This window comes from Syngnathus floridae, chromosome 10 (genome assembly GCF_059516105.1).
Source record: "Syngnathus floridae isolate MCC-2025c chromosome 10, RoL_Sflo_1.0, whole genome shotgun sequence".
Classification (NCBI taxonomy): Eukaryota; Metazoa; Chordata; class Actinopteri; order Syngnathiformes; family Syngnathidae; genus Syngnathus; species Syngnathus floridae.
In genome coordinates, this window is record NC_142422.1 from 14,678,667 (window position 1) to 14,701,112 (window position 22,446).

Consider the following 22,446-nt stretch of genomic DNA (forward strand, 5'->3'; position numbering starts at 1 on the left):
TGGTTAAAGTTATATGAAAGGAAAAAAGAACGAATCGCTTTAGGAAGTGATTCGTTCACTGAAAAGATGTGTTCATTTTGAACGAATCGTTCGCTCACGAGCCAACACTAGTTCACATCGCGTCTCAGTCCTTCACGCAACGAAGCTGCGACAATACAATGGCATATCGGCTTTCTTTGCTGTCGACTTTATTTCTTCCTCTACTTTTTAGTATTACTTTCTTTATTTTTTTTCTCAACACTTTCTTTTGAAAAGGTGCGCGTTTGCATCCTGGACAAAGTTCAGATTCGGAAGATTTTGGCAACATGGCGGCGTTGTTTCTTGGACGGAAAACTTTTCAAACTTTCATGGCGGTGAGCCTCACTTTCCTTTGTGAATATCAATATCGTGTTTAGTCTAGACGGTTGGGCTCGCTTAAAACATTAGTCAAGACAATTTTTTAGATAACCAATCGATGTGAAAAAACTGCAGCCTTTGCGTTCTGAAAATTTCGTTCTACTACGTTGCCAGGTACATTTGAATTTCGGGAATTTATTTTACACCGTCTTCTTAGTTCAAATGTGGGACAAACTAAAAATTTACCAGTCTAATGCAGAAAGCCCGAAGTCCCAAGTTGACCATACTACCGTTTAGATTGTCTCGAGACAACTCTGTTTTGTTTTTTTAAACTTCTGTTGCGATATCGGATACGTGGTTTTATTTATTATGTTTTTAGTATGAAATGTTCAAGGGGACTTGACCAAGTGATACAATTCAGGCAAAGAGCAATAGTCAGCAATGTATGAGAAAATCTGACCCATTTATTCCAAACTTTTGGGTTGCATAAATTCAACCTTGAAAATGCCCGTGGAATGCACGTTGGTCCACACATGACGTGGCCACTGGTGCCTTGCCAGTCGTGTTTCCACAGCTCGCCGGCCGTCGCTCAGCAGCCGCCTCTTCCTCAGTCGCGCTTCTTCCCGCCGCTGGAGGCGGCCATGCTGCCGCCTGGAACCTTTCAGGACCGAGTGGCCTTCATCACGGGGGGCGGGACCGGACTGGGGCGCGCCATGACCACCATGCTTTCTCACCTGGGGGCGCAGTGCATCATCGCTAGCAGGTCAAACCCCCGCGTAGTTCCTAAGTAGGAATTCGATCCAGTCATGGTCAGATATGGGGTGGGAGTTCACGCTTGAGTTTGGCGACAGCGTCTATCTTCAGGTTTTGGTGTCTGGCCATATGTGCGAGCTGAGGCTATTGTGAAGTGTTTATGGTACAGGAAGTTGGAGGTTCTGCAGCAGACGGCGGATGAGATCAGCAGTCGGACTGGAAACAAGGTGGAAGATCAAAGAAAAGGCACAACATGCTGGTCTTGGTCTCAGCCCGCCTGATTCACCGGTGTGGTCTTGCCTTGATCTTTCAGGTTCATGTGGTCCAGCTTGATGTCAGAGATCCTCAGGCTGTCACGCGTTGTATGGAACATGTGGAAAGTCTGACAGGCTTGCCTGATGTAAGCGTGCACCCGCACACACCTAGCGCGCAGATCCGACCTGTTTCCTATGCGATGAAGTTAAGCTGAGATGCATCTGCCGTTTGTGGATGAAGCGATATCACAAAGTTTTCCTGCCGATGAAATGAACCAATCAGACAACTCGTCAGCCACGCTTCTCGCCTGGCGCCATGTATCGCGCGATGGCCTTTGTTGTCACCATCATCAGTGGATGCCGAGTGACAGGCGTGTCGAATGACATCACAGTTGTGCGCGCAGGTGATTATCAACAACGCAGCGGGAAACTTTGTGTGTCCGTCGGAAAATCTGTCGGCCAATGCTTGGAAGAGCATCAGTGACATCGTCCTGAACGGCACCGCGTTCGTCACGCTGGAGTTGGGGAAGAGACTGGTCCGCAGCCAGAAAGGTCATAGGGTGCCAAAGTGTTGGGGCAGCTAAGGTCAGGCGTCACTGGCTCACTTGCAGTCCTGTGTCCGTCAGGTGCAGCCTTCCTGGCCGTCACCACCATCTACGCTGAGTCGGGTTCCGGCTTTGTGGTTCCCAGCGCTGCCGCTAAGGCTGGGGTCGAGGCGCTCTATAAGTGAGTCATGCACGCGCGACAAGCACTGATGTCCGAAACCTCATCCATGGGGTCCCTGCTATGACCGCCGCCTCGGCGAGCTGGCCACTAGGATTACCGGCGTCTTTACAATGGGGTCGCCACGCCGACCGGCACCTTGTCAAGCTGGCATAGTGCTGGGCCCCTTGTCAAAGTGGTCACCACAGTGACGGGTGCCTCATCAGGTCTTTGGCGGGAGAGTGGGGACGCTACGGGCTCCGCTTCAACATCATCCAACCTGGACCCATCAGAACCAAGGTAGTGTATGCATTCCTCGGGTCTTTTCCACATGTCGAGCTGCTGCGGTGATGTTTGTATAATAAGGTTCGTAATACTTCAAGGGCGCCTTCAGCCGCTTGGACCCTACGGGGCAATTTGAAGCTGGAATGCTGAGTCGTATTCCGACGGGTCGACTGGGCCGAGCTGCTGAAATGGCCAACTTGGCATCGTACGTGTGCAGCGACTACGCCAGCTGGATGTCGGGAGCGGTGAGTAGCACCATCGCTTTTTCCCATAAGACAGCCAAGAGTTTAACCCAATTGTTTGCCTTCAGGTGATTCGCTTTGATGGTGGCGAGTATGTGATGATGGCGGGAGAATTCAACGAGCTGCGCATGGTTGGAGCTTTTCCGCCTTTTCTCTTCTCACTCTTCTTCGCTTTAGCTTTGCTTCTTCTGCCCTGCTCAGGTCACGGCCGATCAATGGAAGGTGATGGAAACGATGATCAGGAGCACCAAAGGAGCCTAAAGAGCTTCCCGCTCTGTGATGTCACGGTCAAACTGAGCTTCTCCGTTTTTGTCAACATAATAAACAAATGCAAGCATACTCCAAAGTGTGTACAAGTACGTTTTTTTGTACACTAAACACGCTTTTTGTACGCTGGTATTTCCAGTGTGTAGCGACGTGCTCACACGGAAGTCATTTTGGAACAAGGGCTGTTCTTGCACACTCGCTGTAAACTGGCGCTGTTCGTTGAACTTGCTGTCCATTTGCCAAAAAACAATTTCGTGTCTTTAAGTGGACCAAAAAGTGGACCAAGAGGAAACAAACTCGGTTCTTTTTGTGTTCACATTGTGAGTGTATTTCAAAGAGGACCAAGTTATCTTTCTGGTTCAGTTCAGCCTTGATGGGGCCTCAGTACTCTTTCTGTTCACACTAGGTCCTCTAGAGCGCTCACATTCCCACTGCACTGCATTCTGGGTAGTTTTCATTCTCTCAGGAAATTCTTGAAATACTTTCGCATTACGGTGGGTCGTAGATAGTTGTGATATAATGCTGTCGTCGTTCCAAATTTCCAAAAGACATTCCGTTTCGTCTTCTCCCCAAACTGCCGCGTCCAGGTGCCGTGGCAGAACTTTGAACGGCACATGCCGTTTACTATTAGAACCACGGTCACGACCACGACTTGCTGCTGCCATACTTTGGATTCTCTGTTCTCTACAGTTTTATTTTTACGCCTGCAGTCACGTGACCAATCTACGGCAAGCCAAGGAGGTTACAATACAATGCAAAAAGGTGAAGTGAACCCAGTGCGCTTTGTGTTCACAATGCACAGATTAGGTGAACCGTACCGTTGACTTTTTAGCGAACCGTACTGAGACCACCTCCTGAGGTGGTCTCAGTACGGTTCGTTTTAAAGGGGTCTGAGTACGGTTGGCGTGTTCACATATGCACAAAAAATGCTGAGTCATCGATCTGAGTTTGTTTAGAGGGCTGAAAGGGACCAAGTGTGAAAACACCCTTAAAGCAGCTCTGTCTGATCAACACTGACATTTTTACACTTGACTGATGAATTAAACTTTAAATGTCAACTTTACCCAAAACTAAATGAATTGGGCTCTCGATCTTCAAACCAGTATTAACATAAGTGGGTGATAAGAAATCAACATATGTCACAAATGCTCCTTCTTTCTTAAGGAAAACAATATAACACGTTACACACAGTTCCTTGTTGTTATCCACTCTCTTATGTCCTCTTTCAATACACAACTTAAGTGTCTATCTTAAACAAAACTGAATGAAAAACGGTAAACTGATGTGCCAGGTTCATCTGATTTCCAGCTTTGATCTGTAGTTGTCCTCCTTCATTGAGCACGTTTTGATCTGTCGTTTTCCTCCTTCATTGAGCACACTTTGATGTGTCGTCGTCCTCCTTCATTGAGCACGTGCGAGCAGTCATGCAAACACACAGTTCCAGTTTTTAGTGTGAACCCCGAACCGAAAAAACAAATTTGAATGTTAAAAGAAAGGCTAACTTAACAGATTTTGCTAATGGCGGGCATTTTTTTAACATAACCCAGCGATAAACAGGGGAACATTCTACTCACAATTCTTTTCGAAAATGATTGTTACTATTTCTTTTTTAAAGTAAATTCCGATGTTTAATGATATTCTATTTTTAATTTCATGAGTGGCTTGAGAAATCAGATTTGTGCAATATGAAGTTTTGATCCATTATAAAGTCGTTAGAGAGAGAGAGAGAGAGAGAGAGAGAGAGAGAGAGAGAGAGAGAGAGAGAGAGAGAGAGGAAGAGAGAGAGAGAGAGAGAGAGAGAGAGAGAGAGAGAGAGAGAGAGAGAGAGAGAGAGAGAGAGAGAGAGAGAGAGAGAGAGAGAGAGAGAGAGAGAGAGAAGAGAGAGAGAGAGAGAGAGAGAGAGAGAGAGAGAGAGAGAGAGAGAGAGAGAGAGAGAGAGAGAGAGAGAGACTCAACCCAAATACCATTTGTTCTCTATCACTCCAAAGAAGAGTTAGGGGAAGGGGCGATATTTGGGGTTAAGAAAAAGGAATGGGATTGGGCTTCTCTCTTTCTCTCTCCTGCCCTCCGTCCACTTCCAACTTCAGCAGTGCAGCGGCGTCGACTACGAGGATGTCTGGTCAGTGGTCACAATTGGCATGGCCCACCGCCAATGCGACACGGTGGGAGGCTCCCACGTTTGGGGCGGCGGCTCGCTTCCGCGTGGGGGCCACGGCGCTACTGTTTGCCGTAGCAGCCGCCGGCAACCTGACGCTGATGGCCAGCGTGTGGGGCGGGCGCAACCGACGTCATTCAGCCTCTCGCCTGCAACCGCTCATGGTCAGCCTGGCGTCAGCCGATCTGATGATGACCTTTGTGGTGATGCCCCTTGACGCAGCGTGGAACGCCACGGTGCAGTGGTACGGAGGCGACGCCTTGTGCAAGTTGCTCAGCTTCCTGAAGTTGTTGGCCATGTACGCTTCGGCTTCGGCGCTGGTTGTCATCGGCCTGGACCGCCATTGCGCTATTGTGCGACCTCTGCGCGCTCTGAGCGCCCGGCGCAGGAACAGACGCATGTTGGTGCTGGCCTGGAGCCTCAGCCTGTTGCTCGCCGGACCACAGGTGCGTGCTTTGGTGTCACGATGGCCGTGAGGGGTTGCTTTAGCACTACGATGGCCATGAGTGGCCACCAGCGGCGCCACTCTCATGAAGTGAAATTGTTGCAGTTCATGTAGCGGACGAGCGGGAATTAGGTCGCCGGTGTTGTTGGGTAATCCATGGGCGATCGTGACCCCCGGATAGCGATGTTGGTGAAACAATAAATTTTTAAGAGCCGTTAACATGGAAGATGCTCGATTGTCATTAAAATGGTGGACAATAAGATTGGCAACTTGCGTGGAAGGTTGCCCATCCGAGTGTTTGTGCTCAGCGGAGGCCGCAGCAGTGAGCGGTAAATCCCGTCTGGAATGTTTCGGAAATTTAATGATGAGGACCGCCTGCTGCTAGCTCGGGCTAACGCCACGAGGAATGCTCACAATGCTCACAATCCTAAGAGGCTCCCTGCAGAAAGCTAGCAACACTAGAGACTCATTTCCGTCATGTCGTGATGTCCCATTTTCATTGTGTCAAGTTTTGGTGACGTCACCATGCTCTGGTATCACTTGTAGCTGTTTGTGTTCGGCACGGTGGACGCGGGCGTCGACTTTACGCAGTGTGCGACGCACGCCACGTTCAGTGTCCACTGGCAGGAAACGCTCTACAACATGTTCCACTTCAGCACCTTGTACGCGCTCCCCCTGTTGGTGATGAGCTGCTGTTACGGCCACATTATGCTGCACATCAACAACATGCACCTGAGGAATAAAGGTAAGCCGAGCAATACGTTCAACTCCCGTGAAATGCGCCCGCCATCCAATTTTCATCTTGCTTTTTTGAATTTTTTTTTTTTTTGTTGGGGGGGGCAGTAGTGGGTGAAGGGTAGAACATGACAAGCGACATGGCAGAAGGTTAGCTTCAAGTGCCAAGAAGGATGGCTTTTAAATGCAGCACCTGACCGTGTGTCCTCAGGCCAACTGCGTCGTAGCAGCAGCGACGGCATCTCCAAGGCCAGGATGAAGACTCTGAAGATGACCGTGGTCATCATGCTCTCGTTCATAGTGTGCTGGACGCCGTACTACCTGCTAGGAGTATGGTACTGGTTCCAGCCCGAAGTGGTCCACTTCACGCCTGAGTACATCCACCACGGCCTCTTCCTCTTCGGAAACCTCAACACTTGCTGCGACCCACTCATCTATGGCTTCTACACACCCTCCTTCCGGGCTGACCTGGCCGCTTGCTGCTGCCCCAACCGGCGGGGACCGGCCACCACCGACTTTGGGCTCCCCGTACCCCGTGCCCGGAACGAGTCAGAAGGACGAGTAAGGCTGCCGAGTCCCCATGCCCAACAGGAAGGAACGAGTCTTAGCCTTTTACCGACAATTTGCCAAAAATCGCCAAGCGTGAACACATCCGTAAAGAAGCCTGTACATGATGAAATGAAGGATGGGAATACGCCTGGTGATTTCCTTCCAGCAAGTGTCCTCTAGGTGGCGCAATTATAATCCATCCATCAATATGAAGATAATTAGCGCCGAGCCTTAATATACCAGGCTCGGCTCTGTGACCTTGCCACAACACGCAGATATAACAATCATCTCATCTGACTGAAATGAGCTGAAATGCCATTCATCTACTCCAGGAGAAAAAGGCTTTTCTTTTTACTCCAGAAAAGTAATTTTTCTTGTGGTAATTGTAGTGAATTGTGTGCAACTGTCTGTGCCGGCCAGCACCCTTTATTTGTATTTATTTGTTTGTTATTGGGCGTCTGCACCACTATACTCAGAATGGATTAGTTAGTGGAAGTGGTTAGCCTGACAAGCTAGACCAGGGGTGGCAAACTTTTTGACTTGCGGGCCGAATTGGGTTCTAAATTTTGACCGGGGGGCCGAACCAGGAGCAGATGGATATAGTGTTTGTGTTAAGTAATATAAACGTGTAAACATGTATAAACATGTAAAGGTCATTGCATAAACAGTTTTGGCCTTTAGTCGGTAGTAAAGCATGGATATTCAAAAAAAGCTTTTTGAAAACAAATGCATTTATTAACAGCATTAAAAAAACATTTTACCAAAAAACTACTGTCACTAATTCTCATTAAATACGACACTGTTGTTATGAATAACAGTTTCCATCACTTCAGCGCCTGTGTTACAGGTTAACGTGCTCCCCGTCTCCAGTTGCACTTGTTAGGGTAAAGCGAGTTGTGCAATCTTGTGTTTCGTGACTGCAGATTCGTCACAAGCAACATGGAACTTGCGGACTGCAAAACTGTTCAAATTCTCATTAAAAACTTTGAATGAAACGTCTCGTCTACATTTCCGACTGGTCGCAAGAAATAGCAAACACAAATAAAGAAAAAAAAATAGAACAGTCATATCGGGATTTGAACCCGTGACGCGAAGTAATAGAGAATAGCTCACTGGCCATTGGCTTAACCGCTACGTTATCGTACACCCACTGCAACCAGAGCAAATTATCTTGGACATAGCCAAAACCAAATTACCCGGTGAGGGTACGAGTTGATCTAATGCCTAGTGTATATCTGCCTATGCTAACTGGCTCCTCGGAACAAACTTGACATGGTCGCGTTCCCAGGCTTCACGCCAACTTTGCACTAGGGCATTTTGCATGTATGACATGATCAACTTTCAAGACACATAAGGAATGGGTCCAAGCACTAAAGCAACGGTGTCACCAACGTTATATTGATCGGCTTTGCGTATTAATAAGAGTGTGGAGAGAACAGAATTTCACGAATGGTGGTCTGTCATGCGACGTGCGAAGGGTGAGTGGTGGGATATACAGGACTGTCTCAGAAAATTAGAATATTGTGATGAAGTTCTTTATTTTTTGTAATGCAATTAAAAAAAAACAAAAATGTCATTCATTCTGGATTTATTACAACCCAACTGAAATATTGCAAGCCTTTTATTATTTTAATATTGCTGATTATGGCATAGGGCTTAGGAAAACTCAAATATCCTACCTCAAAATATTAGAATATCATGAAAAAGTATACTAGTAGGGTATTCAACTAATCACTTGAATGGTCTAATTAACTTGAAACACCTGCAAGGTTTCCTGAGCCTTGCAAAACAATCCGCTTGGTTCAGTATATTAAATCACAAGTATGGGGAAGACTGCTGATCTTACTGCTGTCCGTAGGACCATCATTGACCTCCTCCGTCAGGAGGGTAAGACACAAAAAGAAATTTCTCAAAGAGCAAGCTGTTCACAGAGTGCAATTTCAAAGCACATCCACAAAAAGTCTGTTGGAAGGGGGAAATGTGGCAGGAAACGCTGCACAACCAAGAGAGATGACCGCAGCCTTAACAGCATTGTGAAGAAGAGTCACTTCCAGAATTTGGGGGAGCTTCAAAGACAGTGGACTGAAGCTGGAGTCCACGTATCAAAAGCCACTGTTCACAGACGTGTCCGGGAAATGGGCTACAATCGCCTTGTTCCCATGGTCAAGCCACTTCTGAACTCAAGACAACGGAAGAAGCGTCTGACTTGGGCTATGAAAAAGAAGCACTGGACAGTTCCTGAGTGGTCTAAAGTCCTCTTTTCAGACAAAAGCAAGTTTTGTATTTCATTTGGAAGTCAAGGCGCCAGAGTCTGGACAAAGGCTGGAAAGAAGCAAAATCCAAGTTGCTTGATATCCAGTGTGAAGTTTGCACAGTCAGCGATGGTTTGCGGACCCATGTCAGCTGCTGGTGTTGGTCCACTGTGTTTCATCAAGTCCAGAGAAAATGCAGATTTTAGAGCACGACATGCTTCCGTCTGCTGAAAATCTCTATGGAGATGATGATTTCATTTTCCAGCATGATCTGGCATCTGCCCACAGTGCCAAAACCACCAGTAAATGGTGTACTGACAATGATATTACTGTACTTGATTGGCCTGCCAATTCCCCTGACCTGAACCCCATAGAGAATTTATGGGGTATTGTGAAGAAGAAGCTGAAAGATACCAGACCCAACAATGCAAATGACCTAAAGGCCGCTATTGAAGCATCCTGGGCATCCTTAACACCTCAGCAATACCACAGGCTGATTGCCGCCATGCCACGCCGCATTGATGCAGTAATCCGTGCAAAAGGATTCCCAACCAAGTACTCAGTGCATTAATGGACATTTTCAAATGTTTGATTTTGTTTTGCTGTTTTAAGTGTTTTTTTTTTACTTGGTCTGAGGAAATATTCTAATTTTCTTTTACAGTCCTGTACAAAGGTTTACCGCTGAAAAGGTGGTACACTTGCGCAGCCCCCCAGCCAATGATGGTTTATTGTTTTGTTAAGTTTAACATCAGAGCACTCTTTGCACAATGTTGACATTCAAAAGTCCTTTTACTTTTACCAGAGAAGCGCTGTTAAAAATCGGACAGTCTTCTTCTGGTATTTTCTCTCCTGTTCTCTCTGATCCAGACTGTTTGACGGAGATTTTAGCCGGAGCGGCGGTGCTATACAAGCTAGCACGACGAAGACGACGCGGAAAACGAACAGGTGTTGTGCTCGATTTGGTTCCCCCGTGAGATTTTGTTCCCCCTGCCGCGGGAGCGCGCACGCCTTGTTTGGAAAGCGAAAAACCGATGCCGTACGGCGTCGTACGGCGTCAGCACTATGTTGTTTTCAATAAAAACATGAAGAATTCACGTTTGCGTCAGTCAATTTTAATTTTTAGAAAGGATTAGTCTCATTTGATGTCTTTAAATTCATCCGCGTTCTGCCATTGAAGCGGGGTGCATTCAAAGACCAGTCGTACAGACGGAACACTCACTCACTTCACCAAAAAGCAACGATATAATTACGTGAGTTCTTTGCATAAACCTCGATGCAAAGAAACTCCTCCTTTTGGGTACCGTGACATGCTACAAGGAGTATATATTACAAAGGAGGCTTTATTCTTAATTGTGATCATCATTCATCCATCCATTTTATTACTCAGGTATTTTCAAAGCAAATTAATATTGTTGCATTTATTAATTTGCTTTAAAATGACAGCGCAATATAATTAAAAGCGGACACTATAGCAATGTCAAACGTGTTCATTTAAGAAAAAGCCACACACGTTTTGTGATCAAATCTTTCTAACGAGAATGATTTGAGTGAATTGATTTGAATGAATAATTGAAGAAATTTCAGTTCTGAAGGCTCCTTTTGTCCCAAGCAAAGTGAAAGGTGGTGGGATAAAAATTGTAACAGGAACGCTATAAAAAATGTCAAGCCGTGAATATTTGTGCCCCCCTCCCATTTTGAGAACGGTGAGTCCTGGACATCGACTGGCTTTTTTTCTGTCTTCCTGGGGGTCTGTTCAGGTAGTGTGGCAAATTTGAACAGGTTCCCTCATTCCTAGGCCAAATTACAGGGGGGGAACATATTCTCACGGCGGCCCCGTGAGGATATGTCCCCCCCCCCTTATTTTGAGAACGGTGAGTCCTGGACATCGACTGGCTTTTTTTCTGTCTTCCGGGGGTCTGTTCAGGTAGTGTGGAAAATTTGAACAGGTTCCCTCATTCCTAGGCCAAATTACAGGGGGGGAACATATTCTCACGGCGGCCCCGTGAGGATATGTCCCCCCCCCCCCCCCCCTTATTTTGAGAACGGTGAGTCCTAGACTCCAACTGTTTTTTTCCCTGTCTTCCTGGGGGTCTGCTCAGGTAGTGTGGCAAATTTGAAGAGGTTCCCTCATTCCTAGGCCAAATTACAGGGGCGGAACATATTCTCATTTTTTAAAAAATAATAAAATAAAAAAATAAAAAATTTTAATAAAAAAAAAAAGCAAAATGGTCTTCAAGCAAGCTTCAAATATTTAGCATTTAGTTTCTGATGGCGCCGCGGATGGCTGCCACGGTGAGTCGCTCTCTGTTTCTTTGTCTTATTTTGTGTGTTTTCTGTGTCTTCTGCTGTCCATCGCGGACCACTTTTACTAGAGAAGCACTGTTAAATATCGGTCAGTCTTCTTTTTGTATTTTCTCTCCTGTTCTCTCTTATTCAGACTGTTTGTATGAGATTTTAGCCGGAGCGGCGGTGATATACAAGCTAGCGCGACGGCGGCGACGCGGAAAACGAGCCGGAGCCCTTGTAAAGCTGAGGCAGAGAGGGTTCCGTTCTGCCCGACCGTCAATTCATCTGGCGAATGTCCGCTCCCTGGCGAACAAGATGGACGAACTGCTGCTCCTCACTTCAAGGAACACGGACTTCAGCAGATCCGCCGCGCTGTGTTTTGATGAAACGTGGCTTAGCGAACGAACCCCCCACCACGCCATGGAGTTAGCTGGGTTTCGGCTAACGCGTGCAGATCGCAGCGCCGAGCTCTCCGGAAAATCAAAGGGAGGTGGTCTCTGTTTCTACATTAATGAACGTTGGTGTACCGATGTCATGGTGTTGAAATTCGAGTTTTGCAGCCCTCTCCTGGAAACACTTTTCATAAACTGCCGGCCGTTCTATTCACCACGGGAGTTCTCCTCGATCGTCATGGCGGCTGTTTACATTCCACCACACGCACCTGCGAGTGAAGCCACGCAGATGCTGGCTTCAGGTGACAGACATGGAGAAACTTCTACCAAATTCACTAATTATTGTTCTGGGTGATCTTAACAGGGCGAACCTCGCACACGAACTCCCCAGATACAGACAGCACATAACGTGTCCCACCAGAGGGGCACAGACACTGGACCACTGCTACACCGTAATTAAGGATGCATACCACTCTGTGGCTCGTGCAGCTTTAGGACTCTCGGACCACTGTCTAGTTCATCCGATCCCTGCCTACAGACAGAAACTAAAAACTTCTAAGCCTGTGGTGAGGACTGTAAGGAAGTGGACAGTGCAGTCAAGGCAGGACCTCTAAGCCTGCTTTGACTGCACCGATTGGAGAGTTTTTGAAGCTGCAAATTCAGACTTGCATAAACTCACTGACACTGTCACATCATACATCAGTTTTTGTGAGGATCTGTGTGTGCAGACTAAGACCTTCTGCACGTACAACAACGACAAACCTTGGTTTACACCGAACCTTAGGAGGCTGCGCAAAGTCAAGGAGGAGGCCTACAGGAGCGGCGACCGGGACCTGTTCAAGCAGACCAGAAACACACTGAACCGAGAGGTCAGGAAAGCCAGGAGGTGTTACGGGGAGAGCCTGGAGAGACACCTCTCTGCCAATCCTGATCACTCAACAGTGTGGAAAGGCCTGCAGAGCATCACGGGCTTCAAGAAACGAACCCCCCGTCCTGTGGAGAGCCCAAGGCTCGCTAACCAGCTAAACAGGTTCTACTGCAGGTTTGATTGATCCTTCCACACAACGGGACCTCCTGCAGCACAATCCACATACTCACCTTCCCCCACAACTGCTCTGTCCACACCTCCATCACTGTGGTCACCGACTCTCTCTCTTGCAGAGGCCGCGCCCGCACTCCAGATTCGCGAGGAGGAAGTGCGCCAGATGTTCCGGAGACAAAAGATAAGGAAGGCACAGGGCCCAGACGGCATGTCACCTTCCTGCTTGAAAGTCTGCGCTGAGCAGCTGGCGCCCACCTTTGCACGGATCTTCAACCGTTCCCTGGAGCTGTGTGAGGTGCCCTCGTGCTTCAAGAGCTCCACCATCGTTCCAGTGGCCAAGAAGACCGCCATCACAGGTCTGAATGACTATAGACCTGTTGCACTGACATCTGTGGTCATGAAATCTTCCGAGAGGTTAGTGCTGAACCACCTGAAGGATGTCACAGGCCCCCTGCTGGACCCCCTCCAGTTTGCCTACCGGGCAAACAGGTCGGTGGATGATGCGGTCAACATGGGACTGCACTACATCCTGCAACACCTGGACACCCCAGGAAAGTACGCCAGGATCCTGTTTGTGAACTTCAGCTCGGCCTTCAACAACATCACTCCTGACATCCTCCAACAGAAGCTCATCCAGCTCGCGGTGCCTGCCTCCACCTGTCAGTGGATCACCAGCTTCCTGACCAACAGGAGACAGCGTGTGAGGCTGGGGAGCATCACATCTGACACCCTGACCACCAACACTGGAGCCCCTGAGGGGTGCGTCCTCTCCCCACTGCTCTTCTCCCTCTACACCAACGATTTCTCCGCAAGTGACTCTTCTGTGAAGCTCCTGAAGTATGCAGACGACACCACTCTCATCGGACTGATCCAGAACGGTGATGAGACTGCGTACAGACAGGAGGTGGAGCGGCTGGTCCACTGGTGCAACCAAAACCACCTGGACCTGAATCCGCTCAAGACCGTGGAGATGACAGTGGACTTCAGGCGAGGCCCTTTACCACTTTCACCCCTCACTATCCGCAGTAATACTATTCTCTCATCAGACACCTTAAAGTTCCTGGGAACCACAATCTCTCGGGACCTGAAATGGACCGGCCACATAGACTCTGTCCGGAAGAAGGCCCAGCAGAGGCTGTACTTTCTGAGACAGCTCAAGAAAATCAACCTGCCGCGGGAGCTGCTGAAAACCTTCTACACTGCCATCATCCAGTCTGTCCTCTGCACCTCCATCACAGTCTGATTTGGATCGGCCTCCAAACAAGACAAGCACAGACTGCAACAGACAATAAGGACTGCAGAAAAGATAATTGGAATCAACCTCCCATCTATCCAAGACTTGTACCTGTCCAGGACCAGGAAACATACAAGTAACATCTCAACAGACCCTTCGCACCCAGGTTGCAGCCTGTTTGAACTACTCCCCTCCGGACGCCGTTATAGAGCTCTGTACATTAAAACCAGCAGACACAGAGACAGCTTCTTCCCCCAGGCTGTCGCTCTGATGAACTCACACCACTCTTAGAGTCTCAGAGTCATTACTGTGCAATAACATCCCGCTTTCCACACCTTTTGCAAACTATGTTTGTACTATGTGTCCTCTCTGCATCCATTGCAGCCTGGTCATCCTAGAAGAGGGACCCTCCCATCTGTGGTCTCTTCTCAAGGTTTCTCATTTCCCCTAGCTGGAGTTTTGAGTTTTTCCTTGCCCTCTTGGGAGTTTAAGATCAGTTTAAGATCAGGGGATGTTTGAGAATATCTTTCCTTTTTCACATGTCCTGAGTGTTGTTGTTAGTCACCTAAATGTTGAACAGAGGCTGTGATTTACCGAAGTCAAATTCCTTGTTTGGCACGCTCAAACAAACAAACTCTTGAATCTTGAATCTGTACATGCTGTACACAAAAAAGAGCCTTCGGTTGGAGGCTCCCTGACACATCCAAGATGGAACCACCTGCAACACTCGTCACACTGAATCTGGTAAACAAAGAAAAAAGCAAGATCATACAATGCAGCACATTTACAATAATTTACAACGCATGTGTAATTCAATATATTTCTTAATCATCACATGCATTAGTTAACAAGACCTGACATAATTACCCATCTGTTGTCTGTGTCATGTGTAGCTTCCCCACAAACAAAGCACAAGTCAGATAAATCATCTGTGAAAACAAAGACAGAAGAATTGCTATCGTACTTCCCTGTGTAAAACTTAACTGAGTTGTATATAGCATTGATAGCACAGTCAGGACCATTCTTTGGGTGGCAATAACATCTCTTGGGTGCATATTACTTACCAGTCTCTAATAGAAGTGTGGTGGCAATTTGCAGCCTGTACCTATTTATATCGTGTGCCTTTGCTGAGAAATCTATTTCTTCATTTGAAAGAAGATGTTCTGCAAACTGAAAAAGAAAATTTCAGATGTTGACAGTGCATAAAGAATGCCTTAAATGTTTGCCATCTTGTGTGTTATATATTGTTGGATTCTGTCCACAATTTAGGGAGCGCGTTATCTGCGCCTCACGGCAAAAGCCTTTGCCAATCACCTGTTATCCAATTTACTCACTGCGTGCTCGTTTGATTTCTTCAGATTTAGGAAAATGCAAAGACACTGAAGCAGAAATTAGACTTACACAGGTTGGTTGAGTTCAATCACACTTCTTGTTCAGAAAGCTCTGTTTTCAGGAAAGTGCAATACAGCGCTGGGCCCTTCAAGAGCGGAAAGTCTCCATTCAGAAAAGGCAAAGTCCAAGGTTGTTAGATCAGTTTTATATTCAGTAGCACATTGTGGGCTGGGATTGATGGGCGATGAGTCTTCGGGGTGGGGCAAGTTCGAAGGAGAGTCTGCTTCCATGGGAGTGGTGCTGGTTATGGGCGATTCGGTGTGTTGGTGGGGGGCTGTTGGTGTGTGTGTGTGGAGGGGGCTGTTGTCTTCCATCCCGTCTCTCGGCCTTGGCGATCATCTTTGGCCGAGTTCTCGGGTGGCTCCTTCTGGCACCCACTGGTTTTATCTCCACGTGACCTTCCTGTGAACATTCTTCTCCAATCTTGGACATACACTGTCGTACCGCATTCAACCGTATCTTTTCTTTGTTAGGCAAACTATTTCCCTCTGTGCAGAGCGTTCAGTAGTAATCAAAAACTGGCGTCTAGCATTAGTCAAAACATAAGATACAATCAAGTACTGAACGGTCAAGACGACTCTGGCCGTGTCCATGATTCAGAGAAAAAACATCAGGCATGCATTCCACAGTTCCTTAAGGGTCATTAAGGTATTTAGGCAATATATCAAAAGTCATTTGTTATTTCAAAGTCCTCAGAAATATATATATCAGATCATAAAGTTATAAAAACCTTTCTCATCACCACTTATCAAAAATGTCTAGTTATGTCTTCTTTATTGATTTGGTGTGTAGGTATAATTATATGCTTCAAATGTTTCTTTTATTTATTTAATATGTGAATATACTTGTCTGCTTATGTACTTTATTCAATGAGGTTTGAGCATATCTGTTTTTGTAGCGAGGCAGGACTTTTTGTATTTCGACCTCATTCCTTCAATATATTGCATTCAACATTTTAAAAGTCAATTATTTGTGTTATAGAGTAATTACTCTAAAACTTAAGTTTCTGACGTTAGTGTAGAAATTAGCAGGTTCTGCAATGTTAATTTTTCGTGCGTCTCTGGATCTAATTTGCTTGATTTATGTACATTGTGTGTCTTAACCTCAACGTCGTAAAAATAAGCTTTTCTTCTCAATACGTACTTCTCCTTCTTCGTAATACCATTTGGGTATTCACGTTTTGTTTTGTAGGCAATAATTTGTTGGTTAATAGTTGGGTCCATCGTGCGACAGCGTATTGTTGTCAGAAAACAAATGGCGAAATGACATGAAGTGCGCACTTCCAAAGTGGGGTAAAATGGGTGCTTCGGTGACATGTTTGAATTCAAGACAATATTGTTTGACCAACAAAGAAAAGAAAACATTATTATCTATTTGTTTATTTATTTATTTAACATCCAATATTGTAAAGTTATTAGTGCACAAATCATTTACCGTATTTGCCAGTGTATAAGTCGACTCGGTGTATAAGTCGACCCCCTAAAATTCGATGGAAATTTACGATCTTATGATATATCCTTTGTATAAGTCGAGCTCAATTGTTGCATTATATTAAACTTCAAAGTTCAATCAGAAATATGCAAAATTTATTGACGAAATGTGTTCAAATTCGCGAGTTTGTAGCGAGCGATCTAAACGCCATTTTAAATATTATTTACTTCATGACCCTGTGATATTACGCGCCGAGAGAGACTAACAACAACGAACACTCTTAGAAACTGGTTTATTTTTAGTTAAGAAACAACAAATTATAATTATAAAGTGATTGCCGGTACATAGAGTTCAAAATTCGTCTTCATCGTCGCTATTTCCGAAAAGCTCGTTCCATTCGTTTTCGTTTAGTTTGTCGTCATAAAGGGCATCTTCTTGGTCTTCTCTATCCTCAGTTTTCTCCTCCTCTTCCCAGATAAGGTCGTCTTCTGTCCCATCGAGAGCGTTTGGCGAATATTTTCTAAGTGCCAACGGCTCTTGCACCATAAAGTGTCCGCCTCGGCTGGTTCCCCGTGTCGGCCAGAACAAGTGAAAATTCGGCCTCTTCCCCTGGAAGTCCGGCCAAGTTTGGCGAATATTTTCTAAGTGCCAACGACTCAACCGCCGTAAAGTGTCCGCCTTGGCTGGTTCCCCGTGTCGGCCACCACAAGTGAAAATTCGGCCTCTTCCTCTGGAAGTCCGGCCAAGTTTGGCGAATATTTTCTAAGTGCCAACGACTCAACCGCCGTAAAGTGTCCGCCTTGGCTGGTTCCTCCGGTCGGCCAGAACAAGTGAAAATTCGGCCTCTTCCCCTGGAAGTCCGGCCAAGTTTGGCGAATATTTTCTAAGTGCCAACGACTCAACCGCTGTAAAGTGTCCGCCTCGACTGGTTCCTCCGGTCGGCCAGAACAAGTGAAAATTCGGCCTCTTCTCCTAGAAGTCTGGCCAAGTTTGACGAATATTTCTAAGTGCCAACGACATTCATTTAGACATGGTGATTGAATGTTTACGTACCGGTAGTTATTGTCGTTGCTTGACGCGCGATGACTCGCACATTCGCTCAATACCCAGTACTTCCCCCTAGCAGTCATCGTCGCTGCCTGGCTTTCGATGTCCGTTATTGAGGTGAGAATATTTGAAATTGTTGCTGAGGATGCGTGTTAATGCGACGAACACTTTATAATGATTCAGTTTCTCGCTGTTTGATGAGCCTGACGGACGCACACCCACGCACAATGAGATGCATGAGAAACGGCCTTGGTTACCATCACATTTGAAGCGATGAATACGAAGTTAAATTTTATGACTCGGTGTATAAGTCGAGGCCGATTTTTTTCGGTCGATTTTGGATCGAAAAAGGTCGACTAATACACCGGCAAATACGGTATTTACATTTACACCGTTTTAAATGGGGGGGAACATATTCTCACAGGGCACCGGTGAGGATATGTTTCCCCCCCTGTAACTTGGGCTACAGACTCAAGGTCTGTCTGTATTAGTACTGTTTATTGACGGGGAACCCGTGAGGATATGTTCCCCCCCTGTAATTTGGCCTAGGAATGAGGGAACCTGTTCAAATTTTCCACACTACCTGAACAGACCCCCAGGAAGACAGGAAAAAAAACAGTCGATGTCCAGGACTCACCGTTCTCAAAATAAGGGGGCGGGGGTGGAACATATCCTCACGGGGCCGCCGTGAGGATATGTTCCCCCCCTGTAATTTGGCCTAGGAATGAGGGAACCTGTTCAAATTTGCCACACTACCTGAGCAGACCCCCAGGAAGACAGAAAAAAAGCCAGTCGATGTCCAGGACTCACCGTTCTCAAAATGGGAGGGGGGCACAAATATTCACGGCTTGACATTTTTTATAGCGTTCCTGTTACAATTTTTATCCCACCACCGTTCACTTTGCTTGGGACAAAAGGAGCCTTCGGAACTGAAATTTCTTCAATTATTCATTCAAATCAATTCACTCAAATCATTCTTGTTAGAAAGGTTTGATCACAAAACGTGTGTGGCTTTTTCTTAAATGAACACGTTTGACATTGCTATAGTGTCAGCTTTTAATTATATTGCGCTGTCATTTTAAAGCAAATTAATAAATGCAACAATATTAATTTGCTTTGAAAATACCTGAGTAATAAAATGGATGGATGAATGATGATCACAATTAAGAATAAAGTCTCCTTTGTAATATATACTCCTTGTAGCATGTAACGGTACCCAAGAGGAGTTTCTTTGCATCGAGGTTTATGCAAAGAGCTCACGTAATTATATCGTTGCTTTTTGGTGACGTGAGTGAGTGTTCCGTCTGTACGACTGGTCTTTGAATGCACCCCGCTTCAATGGCAGAACGCGGATGAATTTAAAGACATCAAATGAGAATAATCCTTTCTAAAAATTAAAATTGACTGACGCAAACGTGAATTCTTCATGTTTTTATTGAAAACAACATAGTGCTGACGCCGTACGACGCCGTACAGCATCGGTTTTTCGCTTTCCAAACAAGGCGTGCGCGCTCCCGCGGCAGGGGGAACAAAATCTCACGGGGGAACCAAATCGAGCACTTTATACTTAATTGTGATCATCATTCATCCATCCATTTTATTACTCAGGTATTTTCAAAGCAAATTAATATTGTTGCATTTATTAATTTGCTTTATAATATAATTAAAAGCTGACACTATAGCAATGTCAAACGTGTTCATTTAAGAAAAAGCCACACACGTTTTGTGATCAAATCTTTCATAACGAGAATGATTTGGGTGAATTGATTTGAATGAATAATTGAGAAGAAATTTCAGTTCTGAAGGCTCCTTTTGTCCCAAGCAAAGTGAAAGGTGGTGGGATAAAAATTGTAACAAGAACGCTATAAAAAATGTCAAGCCGTGAATATTTGTGCCCCCCTCCCATTTTGAGAACGGTGAGTCCTGGACATCGACTGGCTTTTTTTCTGTCTTCCTGGGGGTCTGCTCAGGTAGTGTGGCAAATTTGAACAGGTTCCCTCATTCCTAGGTCAAGTTACAGGGGGGGGGACATATCCTCACGGGTGGCCCGTGAGGATATGTTCCCCCCCCTTATTTTGAGAACGGTGAGTCCTAGACTCCAACTGTTTTTTTCCCTGTCTTCCTGGGGGTCTGCTCAGGTAGTGTGGCAAATTTGAACAGGTTCCCTCATTCCTAGGCCAAATTACAGGGGCGGAACATATCCTCATTTTTTAAAAAATAATAAAATAAAAAAATAAAAAATTTTAATTAAAAAAAAAAGCAAAATGGTCTTCAAGCAAGCTTCAAATATTTAGCATTTAATTTCTGATGGCGCCGCGGATGGCTGCCACGGTGAGTCGCTCTCTGTTTCTTTGTCTTATTTTGTGTGTTTTCTGTGTCTTCTGCTGTCCATCCCGGACCACTTTCACTGTTAAACATCGGTCAGTCTTCTTCTGGTATTTTCTCTCCTGTTCTCTCTTATTCAGACTGTTTGTAGGAGATTTTAGCCGGGTGGCCCGTGAGGATATGTTCCCCCCCTGTAACTTGGGCTAGGAATGAGGGAACCTGTTCAAATTTGCCACACTACCTGAGCAGACCCCCAGGAAGACAGAAAAAAAACAGTTGGAGTCTAGGACTCACCGTTCTCAAAATAAGGGGGGGGAACATATCCTCACGGGCCACCTGTGAGGATATGTTCCCCCCCTGTAACTTGGGCTAGGAATGAGGGAACCTGTTCAAATTTGCCACACTACCTAAGCAGACCCCCAGGAAGACAGAAAAAAAACAGTTGGAGTCTAGGACTCACCGTTCTCAAAATAAGGGGGGGGGACATATCCTCACGGGCCACCCCCTGAGATGTTTAGACTAGAGGACAAGGGCTTTCTATTCAGCCCACTCATACCCCCACTCTGTTTCTCTTAATAAATATCCTCTTGCAGGAAGGAGAGTCCAGAGCTCTATTCGAACATCGCTGCACGCACAGCGACGAATGGACTCTCCACCTGCAGGTGTCCAAAAGGACTTACTTGTCTCCCGTGTGGTTCTTGCAAAATAAGTTGGAGTGAGCAAATCTCTCACACTCGGCTTCCCGGTGTTGTGCTCGATTTGGTTCCCCCGTGAGATTTTGTTCCCCCTGCCGCGGGAGCGCGCACAGCTTGTTTGGAAAGCGAAAAACCGATGCCGTACGGCGTCGTACGGCGTCAGCACTATGTTGTTTTCAATAAAAACATGAAGAACTCACGTTTGCGTCAGTCAATTTTAATTTTTATAAGGGATTATTGTCATTTGATGTCTTTAAATTCATCCGCGTTCTGCCATTGAAGCGGGGTGCATTCAAAGACCAGTCGTAAAGACGGAACACTCACTCACTTCACCAAAAAGCAAGGATATAATTACGTGAGCTCTTTGCATAAACCTCGATGCAAAGAAACTCCTCCTTTTGGGTACCGTTACATGCTACAAGGAGTATATATTACAAAGGAGACTTTATTCTTAATTGTAATCATCATTCATCCATCCATTTTATTACTCAGGTATTTTCAAAGCAAATTAATATTGTTGCATTTATTAATTTGCTTTAAAATGACAGCGCAATATAATTAAAAGCTGACACTCTAGCAATGTCAAACGTGTTAGTTTAAGAAAAAGCCAAGATTGTGATCAAATCTTTCATAACGACAATGATTTGAGTGAATTGATTTGAATGAATAATTGAGAAGACATTTCAGTTCTGAAGGCTCCTTTTGTCCCAAGCAAAGTGAAAGGTGGTGGGATAAAAATTGTAACAGGAACGCTATAAAAAATGTCAAGCCGTGAATATTTGTGCCCCCCTCCCATTTTGAGAACGGTGAGTCCTGGACATTGACTGGCTTTTTTTCTGTCTTCCTGGGGGTCTGCTCAGGTAGTGTGGCAAATCTGAACAGGTTCCCTCATTCCTGGCCCAAGTTACAGGGGGGGAACAAATCCTCACGGGTGCCCCGTGAGGATATGTTCCCCCCCCTTATTTTGAGAACGGTGAGTCCTAGACTCCAGCTGATTTTTTTCTGTCTTCCTGGGGGTCTGCTCAGGTAGTGTGGCAAATTTGAACAGGTTCCCTCATTCCTGGCCCAAGTTACAGGGGGGGAACAAATCCTCACGGGTGCCCCGTGAGGATATGTTCCCCCCCCTTATTTTGAGAACGGTGAGTCCTAGACTCCAGCTGATTTTTTTCTGTCTTCCTGGGGGTCTGCTCAGGTAGTGTGGCAAATCTGAACAGGTTCCCTCATTCCTGGCCCAAGTTACAGGGGGGGGAACAAATCCTCACGGGTGCCCCGTGAGGATATGTTCCCCCCCCTTATTTTGAGAACGGTGAGTCCTAGACTCCAGCTGATTTTTTTCTGTCTTCCTGGGGGTCTGCTCAGGTAGTGTGGCAAATCTGAACAGGTTCCCTCATTCCTAGCCCAAGTTACAGGGGGGGAACATATCCTCAGCTGTTTTTTTTCTGATGATTTGTGCAGTGATACTGTTATTAATGCACTTTATCAACGTCTTTGGCCTTATTTGGGTCAAACAACTTTGACAACTTCAATAATTTCAATAAAATGTGTAAAGAACAAAATTAATGCCAATTGAGTTATGCCAGTTATAATGTCTTAATAAAGTTGTTGGTCCACTAATTGGCCCGACAAC

The 22,446-nt window shown here is 45.9% G+C and overlaps 2 protein-coding genes across 3 annotated transcripts; both read left to right on the forward strand.

Annotated features, from left to right (window-relative positions):
- The first annotated feature begins 92 nt into the window (after positions 1-92).
- On the forward strand, positions 93-2,911 carry decr1 (2,4-dienoyl CoA reductase 1, mitochondrial). 2 transcript variants are annotated; one of them, XM_088386111.1, is made up of 10 exons: positions 93-353; positions 897-1,099; positions 1,259-1,316; positions 1,403-1,489; positions 1,748-1,895; positions 1,976-2,069; positions 2,273-2,345; positions 2,429-2,575; positions 2,641-2,703; positions 2,774-2,911. In XM_088386111.1, the coding sequence occupies exons 1-10, from the start codon at positions 306-308 to the stop codon at positions 2,831-2,833; spliced, it is 981 nt and encodes a 326-aa protein (XP_088242237.1). In that variant the 5' UTR covers positions 93-305; the 3' UTR covers positions 2,834-2,911. The 2 variants fall into 2 exon arrangements, with proteins under 2 accessions (XP_088242237.1, XP_088242236.1); XM_088386110.1 differs by having other exon boundaries at positions 94-353; positions 1,970-2,069.
- A 1,921-nt stretch (positions 2,912-4,832) lies between these two features.
- On the forward strand, positions 4,833-7,731 carry LOC148392684 (gonadotropin-releasing hormone II receptor-like). Its single transcript, XM_088386108.1, has 3 exons — positions 4,833-5,440; positions 5,986-6,184; positions 6,386-7,731. The coding sequence occupies exons 1-3, from the start codon at positions 4,871-4,873 to the stop codon at positions 6,901-6,903; spliced, it is 1,287 nt and encodes a 428-aa protein (XP_088242234.1). The 5' UTR covers positions 4,833-4,870; the 3' UTR covers positions 6,904-7,731.
- The last annotated feature ends 14,715 nt before the right edge of the window (positions 7,732-22,446 follow it).

What these genes read in the sequence shown, in the direction of transcription:
- decr1 (XM_088386110.1), top strand. Translation starts at nt 306, where the DNA reads ATGGCGGCGTTGTTTCTTGGACGGAAAACTTTTCAAACTTTCATGGCG. An exon ending in CTTTTCAAACTTTCATGGCG is followed by an intron (nt 354 to 896) that starts GTGAGCCTCACT and finishes GTGCCTTGCCAG; the next exon opens with TCGTGTTTCCACAGCTCGCC. An exon ending in GCAGTCGGACTGGAAACAAG is followed by an intron (nt 1,317 to 1,402) that starts GTGGAAGATCAA and finishes TTGATCTTTCAG; the next exon opens with GTTCATGTGGTCCAGCTTGA.
- LOC148392684 (XM_088386108.1), top strand. Translation starts at nt 4,871, where the DNA reads ATGGGATTGGGCTTCTCTCTTTCTCTCTCCTGCCCTCCGTCCACTTCC. An exon ending in TGTTGCTCGCCGGACCACAG is followed by an intron (nt 5,441 to 5,985) that starts GTGCGTGCTTTG and finishes TATCACTTGTAG; the next exon opens with CTGTTTGTGTTCGGCACGGT. An exon ending in CATGCACCTGAGGAATAAAG is followed by an intron (nt 6,185 to 6,385) that starts GTAAGCCGAGCA and finishes GTGTGTCCTCAG; the next exon opens with GCCAACTGCGTCGTAGCAGC.